Raw genomic sequence first — 14,920 nt, 5'->3', positions numbered from 1 at the left:
TTAACAAAGAACGTAGGCTCGTGGCAGTGTTTCCCTTTCTCACTAACTCGCTCACTCGCTTGGATGCGGCATTTCTTCTTCTTCGCGTGTAAGCGCGCTCTTCTTCACGTGAGCGCGCTCTTCTTCGCTTGAGGAAGCGCAAGGGCGCCACCACTTGAGCGTGAAAGCACCATAAAAACTAAAAGGCATGCATTTCAATATACTGGTAAATAAAAACAGGGGTCCCCAAACTACGGCCCGCGGCTCCATATTTGGTCCGACCCCCTGAACAATTCCAGAGAGCATTTTGAATTTTTTTTGTTTTTTTCTCCCTCAGTAGTGTTATTTATTTCCTCTCATCAGAGAAGGGAAAAGTTATTTGGCCCTCACAGGAAAAAGTTTGGGGACATTGCCAAAGGCAGAACAACGACCTATATGCCAAAATATACCAATATTTTTTATTTCTATTAGAAAAATGTTTCAGTAAAATGTTACACATTCTTGTGCATTTACCACTTATTGCCACAGTTAACATTGAGGCTTTGGGCCTCTTTTGACCTCGTTGTGAGTTTGTAAGGTTGTGACTTCTGATTAAACAAACTTGATGCCAATCAAAATGTTTGTTCTTCTTTTTCCCGAAATTAGAATCGATAAGAGAATCGATAAAGAATCGAATCGTTAAGCAATATCGACAATGGAATTGGAATCGTAAAAATCGTATCAATTCCCATCCCTACTCAAAGGTATAAGAATCTTCTAGGTATGTGACTGCGCGGCCAGAAACGTCACTATTCACAGATGGGCCTTCTCAAAGGGAGGTGCAAATTTTTTAATGGCGTCGCTCGCGCAAACAGTTAGTGTTGTAGCATGTCCCAAGAATCAGAAGTAGCTTCGTTATTGCACTTAAAAGTTAACTTTAGAGCTGAAATGAATACTCGAGCCCCTCGAGTAACTCGAGTTTAAAAACTGGTCCGAATAATTTTATTCACCTAGAGGAATCGTTTAATTTTGCCAGCTCTACGCATCACGTTTTGCCCGGACTACTTTTAATACGGGACGACGCGCTGACATCGTGTGCGTAGAGGAAGTTAAACTTTTCCCTAATCTTTGCCTGTCTCAAAAAGATGAATTTTTTTAGTCTCTGCGGGCTCGGCTCGCGAGCAGTACGGGCTGAACAGCATCTACCGGTCCCGGTCGTTCTGCTCGGTCGTCCAGCGCCTAGCATCCTGGGCGTCCTACCGGTTGTTCTGCTCGATCGTCCACCGCCTGGCATTTATTCGGTTGTCTTCCACCGGCGCCCCGGCTTTGCGGCTTGGCCTCTCGTTGCCGTTGAATAGGGTTTCGGGTCTTACCAAATGCGCTACTGCCCTCCAGAGGCCAGTTGTATTGCTTTAAAATTGATTTTCAGCTTTGTGCTATGGAGCTCAATTGAATCAGAACCCAGACATGTCTATTTTGGAAAAAAAATATCCTAAAAGACGTATAAATAAGTCTTTGGGACACTGAAACACTTAAAAATAGAACGTATTTATAAGTTTTTGGGAGCAAATGAGTTAATATTAAGAAAATTATTACCTTTCTACTTTTGTTCCTGTCCTAATCACTCTGCGCCCATTGATCCTTATAGGATAAATTTAATCATTCAAAATTCATCAAATTCAACAATATTGGACACGATTTTACAAAAACGTAACCAAATGTGCACTTGCTTTAAGATGGTTGTTCCACTCACTTTACCTTTGCTTCGTGTATTACAGCAAACAACAGTACTTTCTTACTAAAATCTAGCAGTTTCATGCAAACACAAAGCCGAACTCCATAAATGAGATTCATTAATTCTTTCAAATCTGTTTATTTATAGCTTGATGTATTTGTAAAGTTCAATATTATTGATATAATAACTTGCCATGATGGAAAACCAACCAAAATATGGTGTTTTTTAAGGAGTAGGGGAGTTGATTAGCACTTAATGTGAAAAGCATGATTGTGCCCAGAATGCAGCTCAGTAATAAGGTACACATCGTCCCAGTTTACAATTCGGCTCTGACTAAAATCATCTGCAAATTATTGAATAAACGTCTCCTCTCTTTTGTTTACCGCACTCGCCCGGGTTGTACAATCACTTTGGGGCTTGCGCGTGCTCGCTAAGCGGTCGTCACTAAAATGGCCCATTGATAAGCAGCTTGGCGGATGTCCTGTCCTCGGCCGAGGAACCTTGTCAGAGGAAGGCCTCTCCTTCATTTGATTGCGACTTTAATTGCTTTATCTTGCGCACAAATGGCATCATCGTCACAGTGGCTCTCTGTGCTCAGTGGACTGGACCTACTCCAGGGATTGTGGTTTTGGAGGATTCTCAGTACTGACGTTACGGTCACCCCCTGCCACAGCCGCCTCTTTTGGTGCCGCCACAGTGTGGCTGGCCAAAAGTATTCATGTGCCGCTATGACCTGTCTTTTTGCCCGCGTTTTTGAATTTGATAGACCACTAATGTGGATAAACATGTCAACGCGCAAGCTATGTTTAGAGAACATCACATACATGTAAAGAGTTGTCTTCATACATTAGGGCTGCATTTATCCATTATTTAAGTACAGCAGTACCTCCAGATACGAAAGCTTCGGTACACGAAAAATTTATTACATTTTTTTTTTCGCTTCATATTACGAAAAATTATTAATCGAAAGATAATACGCACTGTGATAGATAATTCCCTCTTGCAGAAATGCAATAACGTAACTACGTTTGACTATAATTTTAAGCAAACGAAATATACACACCTCAATGTGCTACACAATGCTCACGTATATGAAACAAACAAAAAATATAACAAGGTACAAACAGCGAGGTGAACTAGCATGCAATGGTTGCCAAAGCTAGCTTGTCTTTTTGCACCGTATTTGCGATGAGCTCAAGTAGTCATGTGATAACGTCTGTAGATTGAGCTGTAACCTAACAAACTAGTAATACTTAAACACCACTAGGGGGTGACAAAGCATTACAAATACAGACAGGTCATCAGAGGACATGACAGCAAATTTAATGTGGTGTTTTAGTAAGGCTTGGAACGAATTAGGCGATTTACATGTACACGCAGTTCATTATACGAAAATCATGATATGAAAGCCTTTCCGGAACAAATTAATTTTGTATCTTGAGGTACAACTGTAATCAATTAGTCTATCTGTTAATCCGTTCCAGTCGTTGGATAACAAACATTTATTGCATTGCAGAATAATTCTAGGAGATGTAAAACAAAGTAACAAGTGTTTGTAAGTGCTTGCAATAACATTCGTTTTGACCTGCACATCCAAAGAGTTTTTTTTTAAAAGGGCATTAAATGCGACTACAAAATGAAATACCTGGGTGTTTCTTCAAACTATGCAGAATTTCACTCTCTTCACAAGAGAAATAAAAGCATTTTAAAATAAATTAAATTACCTGCGCTTAAAAAAATTAGGATCTGAGTACAACAAAAGAACAAAAAATCAATTGGAGTTTAAACGTCGAATTTATATGTATTTTTAGTAGATCCAATTCACCTAACTAGCATAGCAAAACTCCTCTAGCTTAAATGCTATAAAATGCTAACTTTTTTTTTTTTTTAAATTCTCAACAAATCCACCAAAAACTGCGAAATAAACAGTACCTCTAAGCAAAATTACGAATGCATAAACAAATACTTAGAGCCTTATGTTGGCCTTAACAGGGAGCAACTGCATTCAGTCTTGTTCTACGAGTTATGTCATATTCAGTATTGCCACTAGAGGGCAGTGTATCCTCCCAAATCAACAAAACTAATTTCAACACTTTCCAAACATACCATTACAACACCAGTTTAATTAAAAAAATATTCAAAGCAGCAAAATTGAATTCCTAGCTTTTTTATTGTAATCTAATTACTTGATTTAATCGTTGTAGCACTAGTCTACAGCATACAGCAAAGTGGCCAAAGACTTAATAACCCTAATAATGCTTTTTGCAGCCCCATTTTTTCTCGGCGTGAGTGAACATGACAGTTGTTGGACGCCCACAAGACGACATTTCCCAACGTTTGAGGCGACGTTGCCGTCTTGTCGTGCTGGTGTAGCATTGCATTTTGGAGCTCTCCAGTTGTCTTTTTCGTTTCCCAGGCCTATTTTTCCTGTTATGTACGCAACGCACATGTGCTTCCTCGCAGATTTTTTCACGCGAGCCTTCGCTCCATCAAGCATTCTTGACGTCCCCCCTCCTCAACTCCGACACCACCTCCCGCTGCGCTCTCACACAAACGGACTGTGTTCTAGCCTCGATAGACCGCCGCTACCATACAACTTCTCGGTCACCCCCCAACCCATCGCCCGCCTTTCCTCTCTCTTCTGCCTGCGTCCAATGTTTGGATAGATGTAAAAGGCCTGATTGTGACTGCTCGCAGCCACTTTGGAAAGTGTGACGTGAAGAGCGAGGAGGAGTAAGAAGCAGAAGGGGAAGGGAGGTGGCATTAGGATGAGGGGGGTGCAGGATAAGAGGCAGAAGGGAAAAGTTCTTCCCGACAACAAGGCATGGCGACACTCCAGAAGTCCCACTCGTCCTCCCTCGTCGTCTTTTTCACACATGGCCTCCATCTTTACTTGTCCCTCAACACCCTATAAGTAGAATAACTTTGATACCAATATAAAGTTTTCATAGTTGTTAAAATGTTTTCTCTTTAGTTGTTTCCTTTCATATTTCTTAAAAATTGTTGATTAGTTTATTAGTGTTGCACCGCTACCATTGTATTGACCGATACCATGTTTTTTTTTGAAAAAATATGGCTGATTTTCCGCATTATTATACGCATTGAAGTATAAGGCACACCTTCAATGAATGGCCTATTGTAGAACTGTTTTCGCATATAGGGTGTAAGAGTGTAATGGTATCTGCTAGAGGTGTGCAAAATTTCCGATTCTTAAATTATTCGCGAGTCGGCCGTGGAAGATTCGAGAACGATTCACAAACATCCAAATTCCGATTATTGAAATATGCCAAGTAAAGCAGAAGTACGACACACTCAGCGCGCCACGCGGTCTTCGGTGCGCAATTAGGGACGGAGCGAGAGTAGCTAAACATCATGCTTCTCATTACCTGGCCCCTCGGGTAACGCCAATGCTCAACTCACGGCTCTAGCTCAACTCATGCCACGAGATAAAAAAAAAAACAACAACATACCTGACTGCTGCCGAAAAGCTGCTACAAGCCACATTATGTTACGGTAGATATCATTTATATAGGACTAGATGCATTATAGCTTCGGTATCGTTACCAGCACATCTACAAAAAACTAGATGCGGGCGTTAGTAACGGCCAGTGTTGTTAATCTTACTGAAAAAAAGTAATTAATTATAGTTACAAATTACTTCTCCCAAAAAGTAATTGCGTTAGTAACTCAATTACCTGAATGTAAGAGTAATTAGTTACTTGGCAAAGTAATTGGTGATAATTACTTTTTTTTTTTTTTTTTCTCCTCAAAAAAAAAAAAAAAAAACATTGGCCACACTATGTGAAGTTTTTTGTATAGGTTTTTGGTACAATTGGCCCGAGCCCAATTCTTTACCCTAATTTACCCTTTACCCTGAATCAACTGTTAAAAGTTGTTAAAATTGCTCCCATTATTGCATTAGTTCCCTTCTCTCTACTTTCAACATATGAAAGTTTTAAAACTGTTTCATCATTTAAAGATAGATACAAGTCAAGATTTTGCCGATTTAGAAGTATTTTAGATAAAACGTTACTTAGGTTCGCTAGGAAGGTTCTCTACAACAGAGCCGTCCTAAAAAGCCTACTGCTTTAAGATGGCGGCTGTCTGCTAACGCATTGAGTGCCATGTCTGTCATTTTGCATCTAGTTATATCTATATACAGTACATGTGATATCTACCATGTCTACCATATCTACCATAACATGCGGGCGTAGTTTGTAGGTTATCGGCTACAACATGTATTATTGGAGCTACCTAGCATCGCATTTGCTCGGCGTCACAACTTTCTTGCCTCCTCCGCACTCCTGCTCTGCTCTGTCGTCTCGGTGAGTCCGTCTCCCTCAGACTTTTCGACCAATATAGTAACGCATAGTAACGCATGCCTTTCCGTCCTCAGTAACGGTAACGGAGTTGCCAAGATGAGAAAAGTAATTAATCAGATTACCCACTACTGAAAAAAATAACGCCGTTAGTAACGCCGTTATATTGTAACGCCGTTATTAACAACACTGGTAACGGCCGCCATCTTAAAGCAGTACACTTCCCTGCAAGGCTGTTGTTGCGAACCTTCCAAGTGAACCTAATTAACTTTTTATCTAAAATACTCCAAAATCGGTAAAATATTGACTTGAATCTACAGTATCTTTAAAATAGTTTTACAACTTTTACATGTTGAAAGTAGACAAAAGAGAAATTATGGAATAACAGGAGCAATTTTAACAACTTTAACGGTTGATTCACAACATTAAATTAATTGAAAGTAGTTTAAAGCTACTGATATAGAATGGGGACTGGAGTTTTTTTATTTACTGTTATTTTTGTATATTTGTTTACTTCTATATGTTAACTTGATATTGAAATAGTAGTTTGGTTTAGCCTGAGAGGATTTTTGAACAATTTTGGAACTAATGTACAAAACAAATTTAAAAAAAAAAAAAAAAAAAAAAAAAAGGAGGGGTGCATCAATAATCGTTTTATAATCGAATCGGAGCCTCTGAATCGTAATCGTAATCGAATCGTTAGGTGCCCAAAGATTCCCAGCTCTAGTATCTGCATTCGTCCCGTACCATCACGGTACCGGTATCACGGTGCGGTGCAAGCAGTCGGACTGTTAAGACGTGTTAATTGGTCCTCCTCCACTTCAGGGAGCAGTAAAGGTAATGCACCAAAAACAACAACCGACATTACAGGAAAAAGAAGACAAACCAAAACAGACGAAATTGATCGGATGCAACGAAAACTTGCACCCACTGCGTCCCTTTGTGGAATAGTTTACCCAACCCAGGATTAAGAGTACGCTTGCCATTAGCATTAGCGTAATGCTATGAGTTACATTTAGTGTGTGATGATCACTCAGCACAGACTTTTAAAGGCAAAAGCAACATTGCATGTTCTCTCTGGCCAAGATTATATAACAAATCTTACCGTGTGTACAAGCTTGGAGACTACAGAGGACACACTGCTCGGGGGCGCAGCACGTTGCATGAGTGACATTACCAGACACTGAAAGGTTACACATAAAATGACACACATTGCGCATTTTCATCACGTTCTAGTAAGCCCCCCCCCCTCTTTTAATGTTATCTACATTAGTTCCTAAAATTGTTCAAAAATCCTCTCACACTAATATGTCAGTATCAAGTTAACAGTTAAAAACAGTAAATAAAATACTCAAGTCCCCCTTCTGTATCAGCCGCTTCAAACTACATTCAATTAATATTGTGAATCAACCGGTAAAGTTGTTAAAATGTTTCTCATTATTCCATAATTTCCCTTCTGTCTACATGTCAAAGTTTTAAAACTGTTTCATCATTTAAAGATCGATTCAAGTCAAGATTTTGCCGATTTAGGAGTATTTTAGATAAAAAGTTAATTAGGTTCGCTACAACAGAGCCTTCTAGAGAAGTCTACTGCTTTAACAGGGCAGCTGTTTACTAACGACGGCAAGTCTGTCATTTCGCATCTAGTTGTCTGTACATGTTTTAACGCCGCCGTCTGTCATTTCGCATGTAGTTCTACATATATGTGATATCTACCGTAGCCGTATGTGGCCGTATGTTTGTAGCAACTAGCAACTGGGCGTTGTTTGTAGCAGCTGTCGGCCGCAGTCAGGTATTACCGTGTTGGCCCGAATATAAGACGGCCCTGATTATAAGACGACCCCCTCTTTTTCAAGACTCAAGTTTGAAAAAAAGACTTTTGAACACCAAATTAGAAAATAACTACAGTACATCCGAAACAAATGATTATAACGATATATTTGAGAGAAAAAGCATGCTATTTTGCCTCATTCAAATCTTAATATCTGAACATTTAAACATGTAAACTAAATTGCAATCACATTCGTAAATGAATGGCTTCTGGTTTTTAAAATGTGAATAAACCAATCTATTGTGATAAAACAACAAAATTGCAATAACTGCATTAACCATCAAAGTGAAGTCAAACTAACTGTAGTCTTGAAACACATCTGAATAAGGAAAAACATTGCAATAAAATAATGCAAACTGGTCAAACTTGAGAGTAGCTGAGATCTGTCATGACAGAACATCGCTTCAATGATATCTGGCGCTATCTAGTGTCGCGAATGGGTATAATGTCTAGACCGCGATTATAAGACGACCCCCTCTTTTTCAGTCAAATTTCAATGTTAAAAACACAGTCTTATATTCGGGACAATACGGTATTGTGTTTTTTATCTAGCGGCATGAGTTAAACATGATATTTATTCTCAGTCCGTTTCTCATTGCGTCCCAAAGACCGCGCTGACTGTGTTTTAGTTCCGCTTTACCTGGTATAATTCAATAACAGGAATTTGGATGTTTGTGAATCGTTCTCGAATTTTCCACAGCCGAATCGAGAATAATTAAGAATTGGAAATTTCGCAGGCCTCCACTGGTAACCGATACGAGTATCGGTGCAGGTTGGCTTTAAAATTGAGACGTCAAAATTTGCAAGCTTCACCTTATAATTGTATTATTTTTAGTGCTGCAACGATTAATCGATTAACTCGATTATTCGATTAGAAAAAAAGATTCGAATTAAATTTGGCTGCTTCGAGTATTCGTTTAATTAAAGTGGCGTTGTAATGGTTTGTTTTCAAAGTGTTTGCATTTAGTTTTATTGATTTGGGTGGATACACGGCCCTCTAGTCTACCTCATTTCACATGGCTTAATCCATCTACTCCCTGTTAAGACCAACATAAGCTAAGTTTTTGTTTTCGTAATTTAGTTTATTGGTATATTTAGCCATTTTTTGTGGGAATATGTGTCTGAACCATTCGTAAAGAGCATTGTAAAAAAAAAAAAGTTAGCATTTTATAGCATTTAAGCTAGCGGACTTTTGCTATGTAAGTTAACCAACTCAAGCTTAGCTCAAGTATTTTAATTTTTTATGGTCCTTATCTGATTACTCGATTATTCGAACTAAATAGTTAATCGATTAATCGACTACTAAAATAATCGATGGCTGCAGCCCTAATTATTTTAATTTAATTATTTGATTTAATTTAATTATCAAATTTACTTTTTTGGTGGGAAGCTCGGTTTTGCTTTGAAAAATCTACACAAGTTTAGTCAAATGTTTTTAGTGTGTAGTTTAAGTCATTGAAAACTTGAATGATGAGGCAGTTGTCCTGTTTGCTTATGAAAAAGCTATTAAAGGTTTTAGGTTGAACTATAGGATTTTAGTGTAGCGTCGGCGTACGAGACAAAAGCCTCCAATGCAGCCTCTACTTCATCTCGGCGGTGTCGCATTGCGTCGGTGTCGCATGTCGCCTCTTTCAAAGCGTCCGCGTTGGAAGAATGTGGGTCATTTGAAGTCGAGACACTGAAGAGTGTTGTTGGCCCGTGAATGGGCCCTTCTCACATTGACGTGGTGAAAAGCGTGCGAAGAAAAGCGGCAGCGCCCGGGGGGCCACGCTAAAGCGGCACGGCCCAGTATTCTTCTTGGGAGCCCACCTACACAAGTCGACCATTATACACCCGATGAATAGTTGTGGTATCGCGTCGGACACCGCCGTTTGCCTACATCGTAGTTCCAATCAAGAGTTTAAGAAACTGGAAGAGGCAGGCAATTCCTAAGAAATATTAAGTGGGCTTTGCTGTCATTTTCTGTAATTTTTTTTGGTCACCTCCTATTGATTTTGGGGCATTCTTGGGTCACTTCCATGTTGACTGGGAGGGGCTTATGAACGAATGTTGGATATCCAGCGCAGTCAATGGCACGCAAAGATGAGCATTCAATGAACTGGTCATCTATTTCCATCAATGGCATACAAGTAGTTTAACACACAAAAAAAATCGATTAGTAAGTAATGGCGTACCGCACGCTACATGTCACTTCCGCTCATTAATATTCATCATTAATCATTAATTAATTAATCATTAATATCAATAATATATAATATGTTAGCTACTGTTGCTAAGTGGTGGACAAGCTCCAGTTTGTCCCCAATAGTAAATGAATGGAAATATGTACGAAGGAGATGTTTACAGAGCTAAACCTACCAATTCTGTCCAAAATGATGTCCCTGGTGCCAAATTCACTGGTAAAGATGTGGAAGAACATACAAATGTTCAGTTAAAGAGATGACTTGAGTGTCGAGGGGTGAAAAAGACGGAAAAAAGAAACGAGCCGACCTAAGCTTAGCCTTAGCTTTTTTTTATCAACACCTTTTTCTTATGCCGCTAACAATGACATTCTCCTGTTTCAACAATCTGTCCTTTACCACCATATGCCCTGTCTATCTTATATATTATATCCTCTGGTTTTCGTACGTCTCTGGCCGTTCTTTTGGGCAATTTAGCGATCGCAAATGCTACTCGTTGACAGCCGACGAACACTTTTAATTTTTTCATTAACAACAAATCTTAATTCTATAATTTATTTACACTCCCCCCTTACTAAAGTTCTTTTTTTACAACAGAAAATGTAACGGCAGTCGGATACCATTTAAATTCTTTTCAGGTCATTTATTGTCAGACAGAAGCAGCACGGCAAAACGCCATGCTAAGAAAATATAAAAAATGGCTTACCTCTTTGTCCTCTGAAGGACCATGCCAACTCAACAAAATGTTTTCTGCACATGAAATGTGAATGGCTTGACCTTAGCCACTTAGCAACTTGCGCCGCGTTAAACGTCCGCGCAAGTTGATCCATTCTTCCCATTTTTTCCCCCGAGTTTTTGGTTTCGGGAAACGTAAGAAGAAAAAATCCTTCATATGTCGTAATGTCTAGAATTATTTTCTACAAGTTCCATAACAGCATTGCTTGATTGGCATGTTCGTTTTTGAAAGATTACCTGAGAAAACTAGCAGAACTAGTATGCGAGGGCGCCTCTATAATGTCCCACTTCCGCTTTACGATGCAACATTCACGGTCTAAAAATAGCATTCGTGCGGTATGTTATTGGTTGGACTAATAGTTACGAAAAATTATACCTGGTTAGTTAATATAATGACTAACCCTTTTATGCCTGAATGATCTTTTTTTTTTTCATATATATATTTTTTAAACACTTTAACTCATTGACTGCGCTAGATGCTAGTGTTGGGGGGGAGGGACGTTCGCTCATTATACACCCCCCCCCCGTCAAGATTCGACATATAGTGCCGTAAATGGCAGCCAATGAGGGCCCTATAAATACTCAAGTTTTCTATGGTTTTAAATTTTTGCAAGATTTTTTTTATGCTTCCGGTGTTTTTGTTTTTTTGCAGTTTATCGTGATTTAAGCCCCCCCTCCCAGTTTGCGCAGTTTTGCTTGAATTTTTAAAAACTTATATCATGCGCTTTCAATGTTTTTTTTTTTTTATTTACTTTTTTTCGTGATTGTTTTTGGTGTTTTTAGTCATTGATTTCAAGGCATTTCTAGGTCTCTTCCTGTAGATATCATGTATTTTTTGTCACTGGAAACAAATGAGGCTATTAGAAATAAATGGGAATGGTTTTCGTCATTTTTGGGTGGATTTCCTGAAAGATTTTGATGTGTTGATTGGGTGCATCAGATTTTAAAAAATTGGACTGGAAACGTTTTAATGTTTTTTTTTTGTCATTGGAAATGAATGGAGCTTTGTTTGGTTGCAACTGTAACAGAAAAAGTGAATTTTTGGATTCTTTAAAGGTTTGAACGATGAAAATCGGTCCAAAGTGCGTGCGTTGTACAGTGCGCCAGAAGAAGCGATCAAAGAAAAAAATGGGAATATTATATGTGTAAAGCGTTCAGGCTAAAAAAATAACCTACCAAATGGCTAATCGTAAGGTAAAAAGAATGTTTTGGGACGCGCGTCATTGCTAGCAGTTCAAGCAAGAAAAACAAAACATGGCTAACACCACACAAATGCTTTCACACCATTTATATTAGCTTTGAACCGAAAATGATTCAAAACAATGTAGTTCTGTTCAACACCGACATTTGGAAAGACGGACTTGATATTTTTAAAATGCTAGCATCTGTTATGGCCAAAAGCACACCGCAAAAAAAAAAGGTTTGTGACTGTTTTCTTTGTGATTGATTCTCTTACATAATTATCTGGTTAAGTTGTGCATATTTAATGGCCGCTGTGTTTATTCTGTTCCCATTCGGGGACCTCTGGTCTTCTTCTATGGGTTTTCTCTGGGGAAACATGTATGCTAACTTTTTCCCTCTATGTGAACGGCAGTGTGAAAACTCATCTATTTGTGCCCCGCAATCGATTGACTGTTGACCAGTCCTATAAGCTCTAAAGAAAACATGACTTGATGGACAAAGTGTGCTGGTCTATCATCAGGATTAAGCGTATCACACGTGGTGGGGGTACTGACGCTTTAATTGCGTTCCCACGGCAGATGTTCAGGTCAGATGTTCTGAATCAACGTGCAGATTACGGACAGAAGGCGACTCATGAAGAATCTTCTGTGTCTTTGATGTGACTCTGCTGAAAGAGCTCAACTGTGCAACTGCATTCCGCCTCAATAAAGCAAAGGCTTGTTTTTTTTTTTTTTGTCTGTTCACCCCTCAGGTGCCGCTGGTGACGCTCCTCCTCCTCGCGAGTTTGCCCAGCCGAGCGGACGAGCAGCCCCCTGCGGCCCAATGGTCCGCCGTGGCAGACGACGACTTCCGAAACATAACCCTGCGCCGTCACAGGACCTGCGTGGAGAACCACCAGTATCACTACCAGGGTCTCTGTTGCCTCAATTGCCAGGCCGGTATGTCTGTTTTGTACTCGGCTTTGGGAAAATAAGCCCAACATGATGATATTTTAAATATTAGATGTTAATATTAGATTTCATTCTCATAAAAGTTATGCATTTGGGTAATGAAGGACATTTACCAAAGCTATGATGAAAGTTTGGGTTTAATAATATTTTATCTACAGTAAAATATCCACCATATTTTTTGGACTATAAGTCGCAGTTTTTTGCAAAAAGTTTGGCCGGCGGTGCGATGTGTGAAATTATTAACCCATTATTTTATCATTTCACATGTTACTTTAACACTTAACCGCAAGAGGGCGCTCAAGGCCTCTGTTTCAACATTGGCGGTAACTCATTAAAAACAACTGAGAAGGGCTGAACAAAATGGCACCGAAAAGAAAATCATATTCTGCAGATTACAAGCTGCAAGTTGTGAAATATCCAAAAAAAGGACTTATATGTTACTTCTTGGCTGGTGCGACTTATAGTTAAAAAAAAAAAAAAAAAAGGTAATTGATTAATGTATAAAAACATATTATTACCCATGATGGTAATTAGGCCTGTTGCAATAACAAATTTTAGTGGGCGATATATTGTCTCATAAATTACTGCCGATATGCGTTATTATTGTCTTTTTTTTTTTTTTTTTTTTTTTTACCAACCAACCACGAATGTAGTGACAATGCAACCTAATAAATCACTCTTTTAAATGCAATAAAATGTTATTCTTAAATAAAACGCAAATTATATTAAAAAATAATCAATAAAATAATTTTAAAAAATTTTTTTAAAACACAGACACAAGTCATTTAAAGGCTAGCCAAATGCAGAATATGAAATAGGTGAAAAACCCAATGCCAATCCCATCAAAAAATGCTTACTGCTCCAAAGTGACTGCCATCTTTTGCTGCATAGTGCACAAATTTGCGAAATTAATCATTGCCAATCACATTTTTCATAATAAGTGTCATTTTAAAGTAGAGATGTTGATGCCGATCGATCGGGTCCGATCACGTCATTTTCAAAGTATTGGAATCGGCCAAAAAATATCGGACATGCCTTTTTTTAATATATACATATATATATATATATATATATATATATATATATATATATTAATTAAATCATTCTCTAATTGTATTTAACGTTACAGACATAATATGTTACACTCATCCAGAGTCTTTAGTTTAGACTTATCAAATTTATCCCGATAACGGCGGTAATTAATTTTTTAAAAAAAGGATCGCGTTAAAATTGTCGCACACAATCTGTAATGGCGCCATTTTACCTATATAGAGAGCTAAAAGGCAGCGTTTCGTTTAATGAGTAGAGTGAATTTTGGCAGCCTTAGGAGCCTTTTTTTAATCGGCTAAAGCCTTACAATCCCTCTCCATACGATTAGAAACATCGTGGGAAGCAAAGTAGCAATTGATCTTTTTCTTAACACCCTATGTTATTTCCCAACGCAGAGAAGATATATCAATTGGTAGCACTATGCACAATCATGGTTGCTAAAGGCGTGTTACATCCAACCATCATGATTTGGGCATGGCCACAGTATCATTGTATCACAGTAATGCCATCTTGAGGATTTATTGTCATAATAAACAAATACAGTACTTATGTACTGTATGTTGAATGTATATATTCGTCCGAGTTTTATTCATTTTTTTCTTAATGCATTGCCAAAATGTATATGATCGCGAAAAATTATCGGGAATGATTGGAATTGAATCGGGAGCAAAAAAAGCAATCAAGATCGGGAAATATCGGGATCGGCAGATACTCAAACTAAAACGATCGGGATCGGATCGGGAGCAAAAAAACATGATCGGAACAACCCTATTTTAAAGTTAATCTTGGTGTTGAATATGTGATTTAGGGCTATAAAAATAAAATTGAATTGAATTGAATTTACATGTTGAACATGACGTGCTTTTATTTTGAAATGTTGAGTGGAAGTACGTTCGCTAAGCCGCTAACCGTAAACTTTACACTCAAGTGCACTTCTCTTTTCCTCATGCATGTGGTGACAGTAATAGATTTATTTTCGC

At 38.5% G+C, this 14,920-nt stretch overlaps 1 protein-coding gene across 1 annotated transcript in view; it reads left to right on the top strand.

Moving 5' to 3' along the window:
- Window positions 1-14,920, top strand: part of tnfrsfa (tumor necrosis factor receptor superfamily, member a) — a 63,982-nt gene that overhangs the window by 23,623 nt on the left and 25,439 nt on the right. The window contains exon 2 of the mRNA XM_057818430.1: window positions 12,692-12,878. Coding sequence (XP_057674413.1) covers window positions 12,692-12,878 — 187 coding nt within the window. The remainder of the gene's footprint in view (window positions 1-12,691; window positions 12,879-14,920) is intronic.

Source organism: Corythoichthys intestinalis, chromosome 17 (genome assembly GCF_030265065.1).
Source record: "Corythoichthys intestinalis isolate RoL2023-P3 chromosome 17, ASM3026506v1, whole genome shotgun sequence".
Taxonomy (NCBI): Eukaryota; Metazoa; Chordata; class Actinopteri; order Syngnathiformes; family Syngnathidae; genus Corythoichthys; species Corythoichthys intestinalis.
The sequence above is the reverse complement of the archived record's forward strand: the minus strand, read 5'-3'. Positions and strand labels throughout refer to the sequence as shown.